A 19,574-nucleotide genomic window follows, 5' to 3' on the forward strand; every position below is an offset into this window, starting at 1 on the left:
TTCTCCAACCACTTTAGATTCAAACTTAGTCTTTTTATTCCACTTACATGATTATTATAGGCTCCAAGAAACCTTGCATATGTATCATAACGTACACATACTTAAGAAGAATATCACTAATTTAAGCTTCATTAAACTGACTTTTAAATATAACTCAAGTCAATTTAAATGGTTCAGTTCTAGCCTAATGAGCTAGTTCCGACTTACTCCACCGCTAATGGACCTTAAATTATATTTCAGGATTTAATAAAATAATTTTCTTAACTCATAAGAATACCAAAGTCTTTTATTTGTTGAAACTAATACAACTTTATACTTATTTTAAGAAAAATAGCCACTATACTTTAATAATTATCTCTACTTACACTATTTATAAAAATAAATAAGACAACTATTTTCATACGATTATTATTTCAATAAATTTTAAATACTATTCTTAATCTGGATATTTCGTTCTACCCTCCTTAAAAAAAATTCGTCCTCGAAATTTAACTTTCCAAGCACTCAGGGTATTGTGTATGCTATGTACCACATTACCTCCCCTTCTACCACATGAACCCAATAGTCATGTATGTAAAGTTTGTCTTATCGATAAAATTATAACACATTTAATATACTCCTTTACTTAAGAATTGTTATTCTAATATACTTAATAACAAAACATGCTCCTACAATTGCATGCTCGTAATATTATAAAAGTTTTCTTTCTCTTATGAACATCCTTACATGCCATTAAGAGTAAAACTATTTATTCTCCTTTGAACATCTTTAAATGTCACTTGAGAACACATTATGTAATACAAAAAAAAAAAAAAAAATTTAAAAAAAATAACAAACAACAAATAGTAGGTTAGAAGACCTTATGCAAACTTCTCTTTAATTATTCACATTCTTTGGTTAAATGTTATTACATATAGAAAGCTTAATTTTCTACTTAATTCCCACCATAGAGTCACGGTGCCACCTATAACTTCGTAGTTGTTATCCTATCATCTATAGATACATGTTCCCATGACACGGGAAAATCAACACTCAAACCCTTTTAAAATTCTTTATATACTTTTAATGATCCATTCTACCACTAATGAACATGAGATATAAATTCTTAGCTTCTTTCTGTTGTATGTTCGTTGCACTTGTTCTTCCTTCCATTTTTTTTTTGAATAGTATATTCTTTGATTCCTTGTGCAACCTCTTGATTCTTATACCACTCTATTGTCTCTTCACTGCTAATCCCACCTTTGTTGCCTGATCTTCTGTTATTACTTTCAATCAAGCTTAACCTTGAAATTAGCTTGTTTTCCATAATATTTTTTTTTTCTTTCATGCATTTGAATTGACAACTTGTTGTTGTAGTGGTCAAGCTTATTCCTGTAGCAGTAATAGAAGTGTGTCATTATGTGCAGTGAGTATTTCTTCCTTCATACCTGTCTTCCCAGGTGACACAATATTTCATACTTATGATATCATCTATTGCTCCAACCATATTTGTGCATTGTATCTTGAGTCTCTTTAATTGAAACATGATTGAAAGCCTCTTTAATTTGTAAAAATTCCTGCTTTCTAAATTGCCCTGCCAATACCTCCAACTCTTCGAAACAAACTCATATTCCAGTGCTGATTATTTATTTTTAACTAAGACTATACTATATATGTGTTAAAATATCGTAGGCGCACTAATAACTCTTTAAGATGAGTTAAACCCCACCATGGGTTATCATATCTCAACTATTTCCTTCTTTTTGACCTTTAACAATAGGTTGACCATACAATCACATAATATATTAATTAGCAAAGTTATCGGGGTAAGGATACTATACACATAATTAGAAAACCTTGTAGAACAGACCTTACTCTGTCCATCACTACTATACCTCCTATACCCACACTTGTATCTGATTCGCTACTAGAGACTCACTATTTATAATTACTTGGTCAAGCTCTTTGATTCGTACTTCCTAAATTACTTCTGCACTCTATTTAAGCATTTTATTCCATGTCCGGGTGTAACCAAATTATCAATAATTTTCTTACTGTTTTCCTCTAAGTTCTCCACTTCTAGTGAGGCGAACGTTATTTGTTTGCAAGATGTTGGTTATTGTCTTATTTAGCTTAAGAAAGTCCTTCCAGGAAATTCTGTTACTAGTCCCTTTGGGTCAAGAAAACTTTCAATATTTGTCAAAAATTCTCAGCTCTTGATGACTTTTACTTTTGACAGGTCTATTTTCATTCTATTGTCAAACCACCTCTTTTGACCAAAATCAGCACTCTTTGTGATTTTTTTTTCCTCTTAATCATTTCTTATGACGATACTTCGACATACTTATACTATTATCCATAAAGTAAATCATAAGTTGATTATAGTATCCTTTGCTTACATCGTGTCTTGAATCCATTTATGTTGCATGAGCATTTTCTAATCCCAACACTTCTCAAATACATGTATCATCCTTGTCGTGCCATGAAATTCTTTAAGATACATCATTTTGGTCTTAGTTGTGTCTCACTTGTCTCCCGTCCCTAAGTGAGGCTTTCCTAACCTCTTCTCCTTGAGTGATACTCCACATAGTTGTTGTTGTATCCATGAGTATTGGAATCTAGAGATGTCACCTTGAATGTAAATTTCTCCTTTTCCTAAAGTTTTAAATTTGCGATCTACTCTCTATAGTTGTTTGTTGTACATCCACCACAAACAGGGCCGACCCTGAGGGTAGGCGGGCTAGGCGTGCGCCTCGGGCCCCCGAACGCTCAGGGCCCCGAAATCCCAAAAAAAATATTAATATATAGATAAAGTGTTAAATAAGAAAAAATTATAACAAAAATTGTTTGGTGTAGTGGTAAAAGGTCTTACTTTATTAAGAGATTGAACATTTGACCTCTTAAGAGTTTTTAAAAATTTTACCATTACACTAAGCACTAGAACCATCATTTTTATAATAGTTAAACTATATATATAAGGGCCCCAAAATTTAATTTTGTCTTAGGCCCCACATACCTTAGGACCGGCCCTGACCACAAAGTTACATCAGCAATCTCTTAGTTGTGTAGTTGTGACCCATTCAGTTGTCTCTCATCAATGTTGTAACCATATTGTCAGTTGTGTCTATATCTTTATTTGTCTTCATTCCAAAAAAAATTATCGAAACCATGCACATTTTACTTCGTTGTCTCCTCCATAAAGTAGATGACCTTGAGTTTGTTGGAAAAATTCTCATTACAAGAGAGAATAGAAGGATTACAATCAAAATACTCAAAATACAAATAAAAGTATTTCATCAAGATTACAAGAAAGCTAGAGAAGAAGAAGAAGGATAACACACAAAAAGCTTGACCAAGGCTCAAGGACCTTTGTCCTAAAAGTCATTTCCTCCCTCATATGGACACTTAGGGAAACTCTAGAAATGCTCTTAAAGATTTATCAAGCCTCATATGCTCAGCCTAGTGTCTAAGGATGAGCATATCCTCACAAGGTTCTAACCACAACAAATGGTTTCAACCACTACTTATGCAAGTGAACAATATGGCCACTATTTATAGAGTTTTCACTCTCATATGAACATGAATGACCACCATAAAGCCCTTGGATGTTACCAATCATAAATTGGGCATTTATGTTATTAATTGGGTGATTTGGAGGAGTTTTGGGTTGTTACAAAATTTCTCAAACTTTCAAAAACGTGGGCAATAATATGCTGAAAAAAACAGTAACTAGTTACTAGTTACCATTTTTTCAGCTTTGGCCGATTCTTTTCCAAAGTGTTCCAAATCATTTCCACTTAATTTTGAACCATTTATACACCTTATAAATGAATAAATCAAGTCTTTAACAACAATATTTTCAATAACTATCATTCATTCACATTCATAAACAATTAGTAACATCTTTTACTAATTTAAGAGTGAAAAAAGAGATGAGAGTTACATATTCAAGTGATCATCAATTTAAAGAATTTGCAACTCCTATTTTGAGATCATTCTACACAAATTTTGTAACTCCATAATGTATGTTACAATTTGACAAAATTAATACTTTGTCACACTTAATCATTTATAAACTTAATTATTTAATCTACATATTATATTATATAAAATAATATAACAGAGTTTAAAGCTTTTAGCTTCTCCTTTGGTAACCTATAATTTGTTCATGCTTTGCTTATCTTTTGGTATTCAAGATACCTTCATAAGATATTACCTCTAGCTAATTTTAACAGAACTTTTTCTAACTTCTTATCTTAGATTCTATTCGATGCGCATTTCTATAACAGATTCATCTCTAAAGTCTTCACATACATACTTCTCATCTACCTTAGGAGTGTGTAATTTATAAAACATCTATCAGGATAGTAATTTTCCTTAAAGATCTATTCTTTCATCCTTCTTAATAAGCGAGTTTTGTGAAATACCCTATCCCAGTCTAGTACAGCATCAACTATCCTAAGCCATTACCTACTTCCTATAGGTTCGACTTCCTTTCATAACTAGGTGTGGGGACTGCTTCTTTAACCATTTATAGACAGGTACAATCCTATGCATCAGTATTTAATTAGCTATTGGTACATTTTATTATGTGCCTTAAGTTGCACTACTAGTGTTGGTAATCTATGGCGCTGAGCCTATGAAAACTCTTCAATCAATCGTCTCAGTCATGCTCGCATTCCTTCCAATACCTCTATTAGATCATAAGCCTTAACTACTATTGGGTTTTCTGGAACATCAACCATCTGTGGGTCAGCGGAACATACATCCTTAGCCCCCACCTCTATTGGTGTTTCCTTTCACATCGATTCTAATTGATCTTTTAGTTGCAATTGTGATCTCTCACAATCTAAGCCTAAACATTGAAAAGATTGATTTTTTCTACAATAATTTTTGTGGGTTTTTTTGCTGGTGCTTGGCACCCATAACGGTATGTCATTATCTATGTTGTTTAGCACCTTCCTTAGTATTTACTTATGAATGACATTTTTTTTTATAACTTGTATGGATTTTTTTAATGATCTTAGTTTTTTTTTCTTATAAATGATTTTTTTTAATGTATAATATTTTTAGATGAATTATTTTTTATTATTATTAATAAAATATTATTATTTGGCACTTTAAGATGCCTATAATACTAATACAAATATGACACTTAATAATTAGTTAGCAGTTTCTCATACTATTTACTAAATTAAAATTTGTGAGACTTAATATTGAAATGCACTAATAATGATATGTCACTATTTATGGTGTTTAACACCTCCCTTAATATTTTCCTTATTATCTCTAATGGATAGTGTATAATTTGAGCTAAAAAAAAAATCAATATTATATTTAGCCTAAATTTTGTCTTAATAATTCAGTGCATTTAGGTTAAAATTATCCCTTTTTTGATAGAAGGTGTAAAAAAGTCAACAAAATTTTAAATTTTTATTGAAAGTATATAAAATTTTATTAAATATATAAATAAAATGTGAAAAAAAAATGATTAATTAAATTAATAATTGGCAAAAGAGTAAATAAAAAGTAATATTTATTGTGGTATAAAATTTGACTGATGCTACATTTTGTGCTAAATTTGGCATAACTTTTAACATGTGCTAAATTTGGACCATTTTATACACTACCAATGGACTTCACTTTTATGAAGATGGATTAAAATATGCATATATACCACATTTTTAGCTCTCTATTTGAGATTCTCTTAATATGTACATATTTTTAGGGAAATTTACATGGTATACTAACTTTTGTCATTTTTTTTACAAAAATACTGTCAGGCGGAATTTTTTACTTTTTTACTATATTTTTTTATAAGTTTCATAATGCATACTTTTTTACTGTATTTTTTTATAAGTTTCATAATGCATACTTTTTTACTGTATTTTTTTATAAGTTTCATAATGCATACTTTTTTACTGTATTTTTTTATAAGTTTCATACTGCAGTATACTGTGTTAAGTTTCACTGGTGTTCTACTAGTGTTTTTTAGTTGTTCTACTGTTGTTTTGAGTTGTTCTGCTTTGTGTTTACTGGTGCTTTATAAAAATACAGTATTTTTGAAAAAATTTCCGTGTGACAATATTTTTGTAAAAATTCACTCAAATTCCAGTATTTTTGTAAGTTTCCTTATTTTTATTCACTTTAATTAGAATTTAACTTTTTTTTTCTAATTATACATAACATTGTAAGTTTTTTTTTTACTTGTTGCAAACCGTTTAGATGAGATTTTCTAATAATCCTTGCTCTTTTGTATTTTCTCAAATTAAATAAGATTAGCTTAGTAATTTGTAATTTTTTTTTCCTGTTTGTGTGTATTATTTTGTTTGTACCAAAGTATTAATATTGTTGTCCTTTTTTCTTTAAACTTCATTTTTTTTTTCTCAAAAAAATCTCTCATTTTTTTTTTTCACTCTATTTTCTCTTTTAAAATATATTTTTAAATTATTTCTACATTTTTTAGTATCTTTTTTCTCCTATGAGTTCTAATTTTTTTACTTTTTTTTTAGTCTTTCTTCTTATTAGTAAATATATAATAGTGTAAAAGATTATACAAATATAGATATGATATTAATTTATTTTTTTGTGTTGTTATTTTTCTTTTTTATAAATTTTTATTAATTATTATTTTATTTTTCTTCTAAAGTTTACTTAAAAGTAACTCACATGCACTTAATTTAGATAGGACAACTAATAATTTTAATTTCAATAAGTGAACCTATATCAGAATGTCCTTCTTTAAACATAATTTTTTTTAAAAAATTGTTTAAATATAATTGATTGATGTAAGATATATAATTATAACCATATACAAAGACTCTTCACATTTTTCAGAAAAAAAAAACTCCTCTCATCAAGGAAGCTCTTAGTTGGATTAAGAGCAAAAATTGACATAATGTAGAGGTCGAAACCGATAGCTTATTGACTGTCCAAGCCATCTGCAGTAATCAAGAAATGTTCTCCATCTTTGGCTTAATAATTCAGGATTGTCAATCTTTATTATCTTCTCTACATGATGTACATTTACGTTTTATTAAACGATCAGCAAATCGAGTTGCTCATGCAGTTGTAGGCATTCTCGCTTTCTTTCTGGTTATAGTATTTTTGAACATGATGTTAGACCTGATTTAAAGGCTCTCTTGTATTCAGAATACCTTTAATTCAATGAAGTTGATATTTTATCAAAAAAAAAATATACAAATACAAGTCATATATTATGTCCAAAAAAAAGGAAAGAAGAAAATATTGAAAAATCTCCACACAAAAAATCACATCTTTTTATCACTACTGTTGACATGAAACAGTAATCCTACATCTAACAAGAATCTTTGTTGGAGTAGCATTCATCGGTCTTGCGGTCAAAACATTTCTTTGAAGAACACCATATATCATAGGTACGTACCATGTTGAAATTCAAACATGGATGGGTAAAAGTTATAATACTTCATAAGATCTATCTTCATAAATAAGCATTCTCTAGGATTTGGTTGAACCAAAAGATTGCAACATGACAGTATTAGACTTTTGTTAAACTAAAAGACTGTAGTATGCAGGATGAGTATGCACAAATATTTTTAATAATAAACAAGACACACAAAGTAAAAATTCTGGATCTGTCACTGCCTTCAATCAAGGAAACTCGCCAATAATCCAATTCAACTACTAGGTTTTAGGTACTTATCCGCTGCAAAAGCAAGTGTCAAGTAAGCATTAAGACTTGAGTTTTGTCATTCTTTAGCTATAACTTTTAGTGGAAGCATCCTCACCAATTGCAGAAGGGTCTATATGTACAAAAAAACTTGCAGCAACAATAACATAGCAAAGAACAAGCATTAGTCCTTTAAAGTAATTTGATGTTCCCTCCTGCAAAACTCAAATTACTTTATGTTCAATCCAAAGAAAATAATCAAACAATAATGAGTATTGTGTCTCCACAATACTAACCATACTCTTTTTAGCTTTCAAACAATATTTTTATGTTCCAAAACTAGAGTTTCTCATGAAATATAATGTCAATAAAATTTTTGAATTTTAGGTATATCAACAATCAATAATTTTTTTTTTATTAAATGATGAATATTAGTAAGTTTTGGTCATCATTAGACAAACCTGCACCATGAAGGCTACAACAAGAACAGTAATAAAAAGTGTGGCTGTCTCAAAAAGTTGAAAATTTAAGTCCATTGGACGTCCCATTATCCACCCTACAACCACACAAAATGGAATCTGAACCCATAACAATAGTGAATAGTTAGAGAAGAAACAAACATTGGAAACCAAAAATAATAAAAATACAATAAATAATATTAAGTAAGTGAATGAAAAAAGAAGCTATATCTTGTTACAATATGGATTTAGATGGTTGCATAAGCACTTTAACTGTGGAAGTGCACCACAACGCAAATTCTATGCAAAGCCATTAAATTACTACCCCTCAGAGAGAACAAATGAAGTTTCTATCTTGTATTGTGGACCTGAATATATCTTAGTGATGAGCTGATAACACATTCACTTTTCCTTAGAGACGTTTGACTACCGATAAATGTGATGCAATATTCAATAGTTCTGGTCTATAAAGCATGAAACGTTGAAGTTTCTAATAGTAAAACACCTTTACTATCCTAAAAAAATGCATTAATATATTTTGAGTTGAATGAACATGAGAATGAGAGGATAAAACCAACATTATTACTCTATTGCCAATGCATATATCAAGTCAATCATCATGTTAAAAAGGCAAATATGTTTTATATTCATTGAAAAAAGTCACAGTATAAGATACTTACCCCAAACATTGCTATCTGGGTAGATGAGCCTATAGCAACTCCCAAAGATATATCCTACATAAAACATAAAGGTAAATTTCATTAAAGCCAAACTGAATGTCATGCAAAATGCTAACTTAAATCACTTCCTAGCAGGAGAACTATCTACCAGCTTGTCTTTCATGGCAAACATAACTGCGCCTGCATGCTCGGCTGCATTCCCAACAATTGGTAGAAGAATGACACTAATAAATGCCACTGGGATGTGCATTTTAAGAGAGGCTCCCTAAAATGAAATTATGTCTAGTTTCAGATGCAAGAAAAAAAAATCCCACAATGAAGAGAATGTGGCACAGAATGTAGATTAGTAAAATTGGAGCAAATGCCTCATTACTCCAAATATATATAATTTGTTCACCTCAATGGCATCCACCAAATATTCTGAGATGATAGAAATCCAAATAGTCAAAATAGATAACCAAATTATTGATTCCCACTTAGAGATCTCAGGAGCCTCTTCATTATCATCCAAAGGCACATCTATTTCTCCATTTCCCTGATTTATGATGCTCATCACCATCAGTGAAACATAAAGATGCAGAGAATACAACTCTCAATGACTTAATGTTAAAAATATTTGGAAAATTGGAACCATAAACAAAATTAAAACTGATTGAAAAATCAATTGTATTTGTGTTTCATATGGTTTGGTATTCATTTTCACAACTGAAATCAATTTTTGCCCAATAGTATCAGACTTTCCCACTTATTGATTATCAAACCACACAAGTATAGAAAGTAAAAACAAGTTAGCATTTTCTGTACAAATATAAGAATTTTCTTCTAATTTGTAAACTTAATTAGATAATAAAGGCAAAGAAAAAGAAAAGTAATGTTTGTTTGTAAAATGATTAATGAAGTAAAAAGAAAAAAGAAAGGTGATTGTTCTTTCATCATAGTTGATTTCAAAATATGAAAACTGTAAATAACAGTGAAAACCTTAAGAGGGTATAGTGTACAAAAGTAAACATTTTAAATAAATAGTTTTGGTACTAACCTCATTAACTGAATGATATAAATTACTCTGGCTTTTCAACTGAAAAACAAGATAACCAGCATATGCCACAAGCATAATGCAGCTAGTAAATCTTGATAGGGACAACTCAGATCTCCCAAAATGTAATTCTGTGTGTGTAGAATGGAGGACAGCCGGGAACAACAGGCCCATGACTGCCATCAATAGCAAGCCAGAGCTCATTGTTGCTGCTCCCTGGGAAAAATATACTACAATTTGAGTTAAATCAAACTAGTTTGATGGATCGATTGTGCTTCAATTTATTAGAAACATTCAAACATACATGCCTTATTAAAGACTTGTTCCCTCTTAGAATTTACAAGTCCTCCGGCAAAAAAAGCACATCCAAGCACTAGCAACATATTTGACAAAATTGAACCCAACAAAGACTGTTGAACAACACGAATCATGCCATTCCTCAAGGCATAAACACAAATTATCAACTCAGTTGCATTTCCAAAAGTAGCATTTAGGAGCCCTCCAACTGCAAGGATGAAGTAAAATAAGTATGTTAGTCTCATGAAAAATTCATTTATAATTCTCAACCAAAAAATTCAAAGGCTAATTTACAATAATCTGTCATCAGAGTTGGTGTGTCGTCTCCTTAAAAGTCAGTGTTGTTAAAACGTAGAACTATGGAGAGTAAAATTACCTGTAGGTCCTGTATAGCAAGCGAGTTGTCTGGATCAAAGGAAAGTCAAACCAGCATTAGATACTCATTAAGGACATATTTGCAATTTAAAGTTTGTCTTATTTTTTTTTCAAACATGGTGTTGGATACTAATTAGAGAAAGCTTACTCTGTAGTATACCCCAAACGCTCAGCCAGAGGTATTATGCCTAATAAGCTTAAGATAAAAACCCATCCCTGAAACACAAAAATACACAAATGAAAAGGGCCCATATAACTATTTTTATTACCCCAGAAGAAGACATATATGTGTGTATGTATATTATATACATATGTATAAAACTTACATTATGGCCTGAAAATTTATCAACCACAATTGCCAAAGGACCAAAGGGTATTAGTAAGTTGATTTTGGCAGAAAAGACCACAATTTTGATGCTTTCAGCCACACTATTCCCCATGACCATGTATGTAGTAGAACAATTCTCTGAACCGCAAGAAGACAAAGATCTACAAACAGGATCATGAAAAGATTGTTTCTTTATAGAAAGTGACTCGGGACTCACTAGGCTCTCATTTTCAAACTCAACAAAGGATCCTTCCTGCAGAAACTATTTGTTTTGTTATACAAACAAAACAAATTTGCAGCAAGGAAAAAGGATATCATCTATATAAATATGTATATATATTAAAATATCTTCAAATTACGTACCTCTTGATTGGGAGAGTAAACCATGACCATTGGTACATCTTTGAAATGCAAGTTATTGATCTTGTTGTTTTGATCATCCATTTACAATTGTTAAGCCAAAAAATAAACCAAAATTCCATCTCCAAATGGTGGCATCACTGCTCAGTCACGTCCTCACGATCTAAGAATGTAAAACACCTATGTATATATTATACTTTATCTTTACCAATATACATACACTAAAAAATAAAACATTCATTTTTTTTGTCAAAAAATGTCATAGAAATTTTAAAACACCCACCAAGAAAAACCTGATAAATTTAAGATTTTTTTCTTTTTTTAAAATGAATAAAAGTAATAGAAAAGAAAAGAAAGACACTAGCTAACCAGAGAAATGAGGTAGTGTAATCCAGATATTTATTTTTTGTTGACAAGAATAATATGAATGAAATAGTCATTAATGATGCACATAATGCGATTGAAGAAAAAGGCAACTAACGTCTGAAATGAATCAAAACTAAGAAAAGAAAAAAGTAGGTACCCAATAAGAGAGGTTTTGATGAAACAAGGGAAAGGAATGTTAAAAGTAACATAACACATGTGAACCAGCCACTTGAACCCGCCATTGTCGCCTTATATATTTCTTCTTCTTTTCTTGCTCTTATTTATTATTTTTCTATTTTTAGGACAATGACTTAAAAAGAAATGAAACCACGTCATTTATTTAAAAAAAAAAATGATATACTACTAATAATAATTTGGTATAGATTCTATGATTCTGTGTAAAATAATTTTTCTATTATTAGCTTTATGTTTATTATATTTGTAAAATGTTGTCATAGTCTTAACATAATAATTTTTCTAATTTTTTTACTAATAATATAAATAAAATTTTAATAAACAATAAACAAAAGATATTCATATATCAATAATCTATTAATTTACTATTATTACTATTATTATTATTAGGGTGTTCACAAAGTATCCGATCCAATCCAATCCGCACGATCCAATCCAATCCAATCCACAAAATGCGGACATCCGAACTTGTGCGGATTGGATTAGATTGAAAAATCCAAAATCCGCATTGGATGTTGTTTGACCTCAAAAAGTAACCGATTCAATCCAATCCGCACTTAATTATACATATTTTTAAAAAATTATAATATATAATATATATATTAATCAAAAGAAAAACACAAACTTCTTTTAGTAACATATTGAGTTGGTGCATTTCATTTATTTTATAATAAAAAACACAAGAAAAATAATTTTTATTCACATAGACACATACACATAAATTTAAATATATGTATACTAGCTTAGTTATTTTAGTAAGAGATACATATATATTTTAGTGTAAATTTAAATATAAGTACATATATATTGATATATATATATGTATATTGGTTTGATTTGTATATAAATAGAGATGGAAATAGATTATTATTGGAGATTAAGAAACAATAGTCTTTTTTTAATTTTTTTTCTATGAAATATTAAATAATTTATTATTAAAAAAATAACCAATCCAAAATAACCGATCCAATCCGCACTATTGCGGATTGGATTGGATTGGATTTAAACTCTTATGCGGATCGGATTGGATCCAAAATATAAAATCCGCACTTAGTGCGGATTGGATGTTGTTTGACCAAAAAAGTGCGGATTGGATCGGATGAACAGCCCTAATTATTATCTTGATTTTTTTTTCTTACTTTTGAATTTCTATAAAGATATATATTATATATTATTTTATCATTTAAAAAGTATTTTTAGAGGCTATTATAACGAATAAAGTATTAAAAAAATATCTATAAAGAACTCTAAAGAAATTTTTAAAAAAAATTAAAAGAAAAATTATCATACTATTTCTTATTTAAAAAATAAAGTATACAAAGAAATTTTTTCAAAAATTATATTATAGTGAAAAAAAAAATAGAATTGAATTCTCACACAAACACTACTACAAAATAGGGTATTTTTGTCGGTCCTTAAATTACTTTTTTTGAAGACAGGCGCTAATAAAATTAAATGAATGTTTTAAACCGTCGAGAAAAATTAAGTATTCCTAACAATTTAGAATACTTGTAAGAGCAATAGGCGACACTACAACAATTTTATCTATTTGCAGCGGATTTATTAGAGGTGGATCAAATTCGCCGCTAATAATGACAATATGAGTGGCAGAGCTCAACATCTGCTGCTAATGGTGTTTCTTTATTTTTATTTTTTTATAAATTTATTAGTGGCGGGAGTCTGCCGCTATTGCCCGCCGCAAATACTATTAGCGGCAGAATAGTCTGCTGCTAATAAGTGGGCAGGAAAATTTCCGCACTTTCAGTTCGAATATTATTAGTGGCGGACCCCGCTGCTAATAATAATAAAAAATAAAAATAAAAATATTAAATGACTATTAGCGACGGGACATTGGCGGTGGACCCTACCGCTAATAGTTCTATAAATACCCCCGACCCTCTTCCCCTATTTTTCCCATTTTTGGTTCTCTCATCAGTTCTCTTCCCCATTTTCCCCCGACCCTCTCAGCCATATTCCCTCTTTTCCCCACCCACCACCACCACGCACCACCGAAGTACCACCACACACCACCGAATATCAACCACCAAAACCCATTTCATGTAAATATTTTTTTTTATATTTTATATCTCTATAGTTTATGTTATTTTAAAAAAAATTGGGATATATATTGTTTTTAAATTTTAAATCTATGTATATAATGTGTATTGATATATAGATATATACTTTATATTTATGTATATATATTTTTTGTGTATATATATATTTTATTTTTCTTTTTATTTTAATTTCACATATTTTGTTAGAGTTATTAAAATTTTAGAGATATATATATTACTTTTAGGATTTACAGATTTATATTTTATATATAATGTATATATATATATATATATTTGTTCTATTTATATATGTATATGTTATACCCAAAATTTGGTAAACACATCAGAAGAAGACACGTGTCGAGCTGGGAAGAACAAAGAACTCAAACATGCAAACGAAAAGCATACTTAACATATAACAACTCATTAGAAATATAATTTGCAGGGTATGTTTATAACTCGGCTGGCTGAATAGTCTTCTGCGAGACAGAAACGTACGAACTGCTAACTTATGTATTGACGAGAAACCATGTGGGTGCACGCGTTCATAACGAGGCCTCAACCTCGCTGCGTGAAAGAGAAAACGACAACACTAAAAATACTTAGCGTATATTATACGATATACAAACTGAGTATAGATAGTGTGACGAGTCAAGATAACAGACAGCGAGGCGCTTATCTCGCTAGAAGGTGGTATGCATGCGAGGAAGATCATCTCGACACCATAAAAGCATAGTTATGAGAGTTAAAACAATATTAGTCTCGAGAAGCCAAATGACAAACAAATGCTCGCTACCAAAGTTATCTTGGCTCCATTCTCAGCGAGGCATCCCTATGAGATAAGGGTTACCGTATATTTATGATTACACGTTCATCTCGACCCAATAAAAGCGGGATATTCACAGCTGTGTACAAACCTCATTTATTTGGCTTGATTTGTAATCAGATCCCACAATTTTAGGAATAATGGTTGTAAACATATTTTGGTCGGCTTTGTAATTAACTGCCACTATGCAACTATAAATAGTGGCAAACAATCTCAAAAAAGGGAGGAAAAACTCTGAAGAGAGAGGCCCTAGAAAAAATACTCAAAAATCTGAATAAGATTGACTCGTGGACTATGCAGAATTTTAATTGCAAAACCATGTAAAAAACCTTGTGTTCATATATTTTGCTTTCATATCTTTTATTTTTCTGTGTTGAATTATCATCGTGAGGCTGAAATTTGGTTAACGAAAATCTGCGTTAACAGTTTGGTGCTTTCATTGAGAGCCTCTGTGAAAAAGCTCAGAAAAAAGCCTCATGACATAAAAGTGATGGATGACACGAAAGGTAATAGTCCTCAAGAAGGAATCAATCATCATCCCGGAAGGAACCATTGAGTCCTCATGGATCTATCGAGTCATCACATGAACAAAATGCAAGCCCCAGGAAGACCCAGTATTAGGGCCCTTGGCTTGACGGACCTTGGAAGAGCAACAATCGCTCACTCCCTAACCAGGTTGATGAGGATGGCGCTTATGACCCAACCAGATACATACCAATTGTGGAATTAGAAAACTGCCATCTTAGACGTCGATTCGAGGAAGTAAACCAGTGTAATGCCGAGTTGGAGCGTGAAATAGCTGCCGTAAAGGCAGCGCTGGGAGATGATACCCAAAATCAACCTGACCTTGGGAAAAGAGATTCACAGGCCAAACCTCACAGCTCATAGACCAAGGGGCAGAGGATAACCCAGAGATATACTCAAGACCCTCAGGAAATGCAACCTGAGGGAACTGAGGAAAACTTGGAGACACAACTTGAGATACGTGGAACATCGGACGAAAATTGCCAACCCACAATTCAGGCTCATGAGAATGAAACTCGTGCAAACCCTTGTAGGAAGAAAAAGGTGAGTCAAATCTTGAGAGGAAGGGCAAGGTCCGACCACAATCATGACAAGAGTGATCTACGAGAACATCTGAACCTGAAGAAGCCTGACCTCTATCAACAACTTGGTTCAAGGAAGAAGGATTCATTCCATTTGCGAATGAGGGAGTTGGAGAATAAGTTCAGAGTGCATCAAGTCACGAAACCTAGGAGACAATCGGGGCGCGATACTGTTGGAAAACTTGATTTGGAGGCCTCGAGATCAAAGAAAAAAGATGAGTCCAAAAGGTTGCTCAAGGATAAGAAGCCTAACAGGTATATCCCTCTTTATGCCGAATATACCAAGCTCAATGAAACTCAGGAAAAAGTCTACCTCGCACATGTACAAGAGGCCATTTTTGGCGAGCCAAGACCTATGAAACATGCGAGGCGCAAGAGGGATCCAAATAAGCGGTGTGAATATCATGATGATATTGATCATACCACAGAAGAGTGTTGTCAGTTGGAAGATGAGATAGAAGGTCTCATATCGCAAGGGCACCTTCAACGATATATGAAGGGAAAGGAAGATGCCTATGATCAGTTTGACCTGCCCAATAACTCGAGCGACTGAAGATTATAACCCTCTTTCGTGAGAAGAAGGGACACTTTGGTTATCTCGAGAAGAAGCGGGTCATAAGAATACAAAGGGCAGTTACTCCAGTAAAGCAATTGTGTAAAAGAATTGCGACGTGAGTAGATATCGGCCCACTATAGTTGCCATATTAAGCTACCGCGAGGAAAGCTGGACGTCAACCAGTAGCAGTCGAAGACAAACAACTAAAACTAGGATAACTTTACTTGAAACCCCGGAATATGTCAGGGATTGACTCTGAATATTGAAACAATTGTGGGATTATGTTGGAAATCGACCCCGGACATCAAAACCCATTTTATCAAAACCAGATGCTCCTGGAAGATTGATAAAATAAGCAATTGAATTGGGGAAGTTCTTTTGAGATTAATGATCGTAAAATCACATTATTGATGAAATAATTTGAATTCCAGTTGTGAATAAAATAATCATTTCTTTCAAACAAGTAATTATAAATTGTAAACCCTTTAAAATTACTTGAGGGGCATATATGTATGATTAACCGAAATTAATCTAGAAATACATAGTACAATGCAAACCCATCGTTAAAAAAAAGGGCCTCGACCAAACCTTTTTAACGGAAGAGGGGTCGAACTGTTATAACTCCCTAACCAAACCTTTTCGACATAAGAGGGGTCAAATTGTTATAACGCCTTGATCAAACCTTTATGATGAGAAAGGGATCAAAAAACTGTAATTTTTGATTCATAACCTATCTAACGAGAAAGGAAAATCAAAAGTTATGACTAGCGCATAAAGCTGAATACTAACAGCTTGCGCTAAGGGAAAGTATTAAACGAGGTATCCAAATGTCTTGAAAAAATACTTAAACCCAACACGTGGGTAGAAATTTTAACTACTCGTGTAAGCAATGAAAATATATATAAGATGACAAGTTCATTAAAAATATATTTGAATGTGCTTAAAATAAGATCATTTTCGATGATCGGGAGATGGAATTGATGATGGCTCACAGATTGAGGAACGTGCAGATAAGTTGCTCGCACGTAAAGTAGGAAATTAACTACTTAATGTCGGAGGAAAGGACAATCAATGGAAACCCCTAATAAACTTTATGCATGTGATAGTTTATATTGTGAATAAAACGCAAGCAAACATTCACATAATAAAGTTTACACTTAAAATTGTGAGGCATTAAAAAGCAAAGTTGGTCGTCCAACATTGCAAATTTGTCTTTACAAAAAAAAAGTGCCACTAGGGGCAAAACCAATGTCTCCGCCAAAGGGCCATTTCCTAAAAGAAAAAAGGGAGATAAACAAACTAAGTCTACATGCTGGGAGACTTGGACAGATCTTCTTCTTCCTCGACCTCGCCATCTTCTTCCTCCATCTTTGTCTTCTTGAAAAAGCTAAAGTTTCCTCTTCCTTCTCCTCCAAGAAGCTGGTATCCATGTTAGGGTTCTAAAGCCAGGCTCGATATGCAGCGCGAAACCAACTTTATCGCACCGTCCTACGGTCTCGATTTCTTTCTCATCAAGTTTTTCAGCAAGCTTCTCCTCAACTCATCAGCTTGGAATTTGATGGTCTTCTTGGCCTCCTCCTTCGTCTTCTCGGCTTCCTCTTTTGCCTTCTCGGCTTCCTTCTTTGTTTTCTCTGCTTCCTCCTTCGCTTTCTCGGCTTCTTGCTTGAGGCGGGTAATATGTTATTGGGCATTGTCTCGTTGCTCGCACACAACCTTGGATTGGGATACTAGTTTGTGAGTTTCGCCCTCCAAATACTCGAGTCGCTCAGAGAGTAGTCGATTGGAAGCAAAAGAAGTAAAAGAAGCCTGGAGAATGGCAAACAGATGAGTATAAAAGAGGTATAAAAAGATAATATAATTATAGTAACAAAGTTGACATACCATGAAGTGACAGTCCAAGGTCCTTGTAAGCATCTCCTTTGGGCTCCTAAGATTGAGAAAACCTGAATCTGGAAGAAGGAGAGTTTAAAGTTTGCGCCGATAAGCGACCCCATATGCCTGGGCAAATTCAGAGCCAGCTTCTCCAGCTGCGACCGACACGGTCTCGATGGCCTAATACAGAGAGGCAGTAGTGGGGGTCGTCTCAAGATGAGGGGCATTGGCATTGGGAACAACTGGAGGAGGAACTTGCTCTTGGATCTCCTTGTCCAAAACCTCGAGATCGATAGGCTCGACCAGTGATTTCTTTTTATGGGCGATGACTTTCCTTTGCTTCTTGGGAGGAACCACCTCGGTAGCAGTAGGGACTCTAGGGTTGGATGTCCTTTTCTTCCCCTTACGGTCCAGGATGTCTTCATAACCCATGTATGCAAAATAAGACGAGGCATTACAATCATTATAAAAGCCGATTAAAAAGAGGAGGAGTATAATTTTCCACCTAAGGGATTTACCAAAATCACTAGAAGGCGAGCTATCACTAGATGAAGGGGTAGAAGGACCATAATATTCGCTAAAATCCCTACAACCTATAATTTTGAATATATTAAAAGGCACGATTGGTTCTAAATCCCAAATCGCATCTATGTGACTTGCTTTGTCTTCCATAGTACCGTATTGCTCGGCTATACCATAAAATGACTCGTGATAGTTAATCTGGACGTGGAATCTAGGATACCAATTGTCAAACTTATGAGCAATGTAGTCCACGAGAATGGAATTCCAAGTATAAAAATTAAGATGGGAGTCTTGGAAGGCAACTAATGTATTACGCTCAACCCTAAGTACAGTAGGTGACCAACCACATTGATTACCTCAAGATGCTCATTCACCGGATTCTCGAGGGGCAGTGCTTTGAAGGTATTGTGCTTGGGCCAAGCGATCCTAGGCCTGGTCTTTGGGTGGAACAATTATTTGCTACCAAGAAGAATACTTGGGAATCTTGTAATCACAAGTGTATTCTTTGTTAGCGAGAAGGCCTGCCGATTGCAAGTTAACTTCGTTCAAAAGGAATTTGCATGATCGAAGACCGTAAGGGAGAGTCATCAGGCACTTGTGCCTACTAACCATCTCGAGGGTAGGAGTAGGTCTCGTCAGAAGAGCTGTCAGAACAAACAAAACATTAGTCAAGTCCTTGAAAAAGGAAGACTAATGTAAATAAGTAAGAAGAGGACAATCACTTATGGAGTTTACGAAACGTGGTTATGCCAATGATGGAGAGACCAAACTTCCAGAAGAAGTTGTCCTTGAAAGACACCTTATTTGGCAAGTCTACAATAATTTTTAGCTCGCTCGCATGAGTACCAAGATAGAAAAAGCCCACTATGGCGTTCCTCCTCGATGGAACGACCTTAACTAAGTAAAAATACTC

At 32.9% G+C, this 19,574-nt stretch overlaps 1 protein-coding gene across 10 annotated transcripts; it reads right to left on the reverse strand.

Moving 5' to 3' along the window:
- Nucleotides 1-7,137: 7,137 nt before the first annotated feature.
- LOC115698594 (vacuolar cation/proton exchanger 3) lies at nucleotides 7,138-11,828 on the reverse strand. Of its 10 annotated transcripts, none has more exons than XM_061102844.1 (13): nucleotides 11,685-11,828; nucleotides 11,165-11,324; nucleotides 10,800-11,054; nucleotides 10,622-10,689; nucleotides 10,475-10,503; nucleotides 10,110-10,306; nucleotides 9,805-10,017; nucleotides 9,166-9,303; nucleotides 8,917-9,033; nucleotides 8,769-8,822; nucleotides 8,092-8,208; nucleotides 7,749-7,845; nucleotides 7,138-7,666 (listed from the first exon to the last, which is right to left on the reverse strand). In XM_061102844.1, exons 2-13 carry the CDS (start codon nucleotides 11,243-11,245, stop codon nucleotides 7,638-7,640), a joined length of 1,395 nt encoding a protein of 464 aa, XP_060958827.1. In that variant the 5' UTR covers nucleotides 11,246-11,324; nucleotides 11,685-11,828; the 3' UTR covers nucleotides 7,138-7,637. The 10 variants fall into 10 exon arrangements, with proteins under 10 accessions (XP_060958827.1, XP_030481563.1, XP_030481567.1 ...); XM_030625703.2 differs by having other exon boundaries at nucleotides 10,800-11,063; XM_030625707.2 differs by having other exon boundaries at nucleotides 10,800-10,962; nucleotides 11,685-11,790.
- Nucleotides 11,829-19,574: the final 7,746 nt, after the last annotated feature.

Source organism: Cannabis sativa, chromosome 8 (assembly GCF_029168945.1).
Source record: "Cannabis sativa cultivar Pink pepper isolate KNU-18-1 chromosome 8, ASM2916894v1, whole genome shotgun sequence".
Lineage (NCBI taxonomy): Eukaryota > Viridiplantae > Streptophyta > Magnoliopsida > Rosales > Cannabaceae > Cannabis > Cannabis sativa.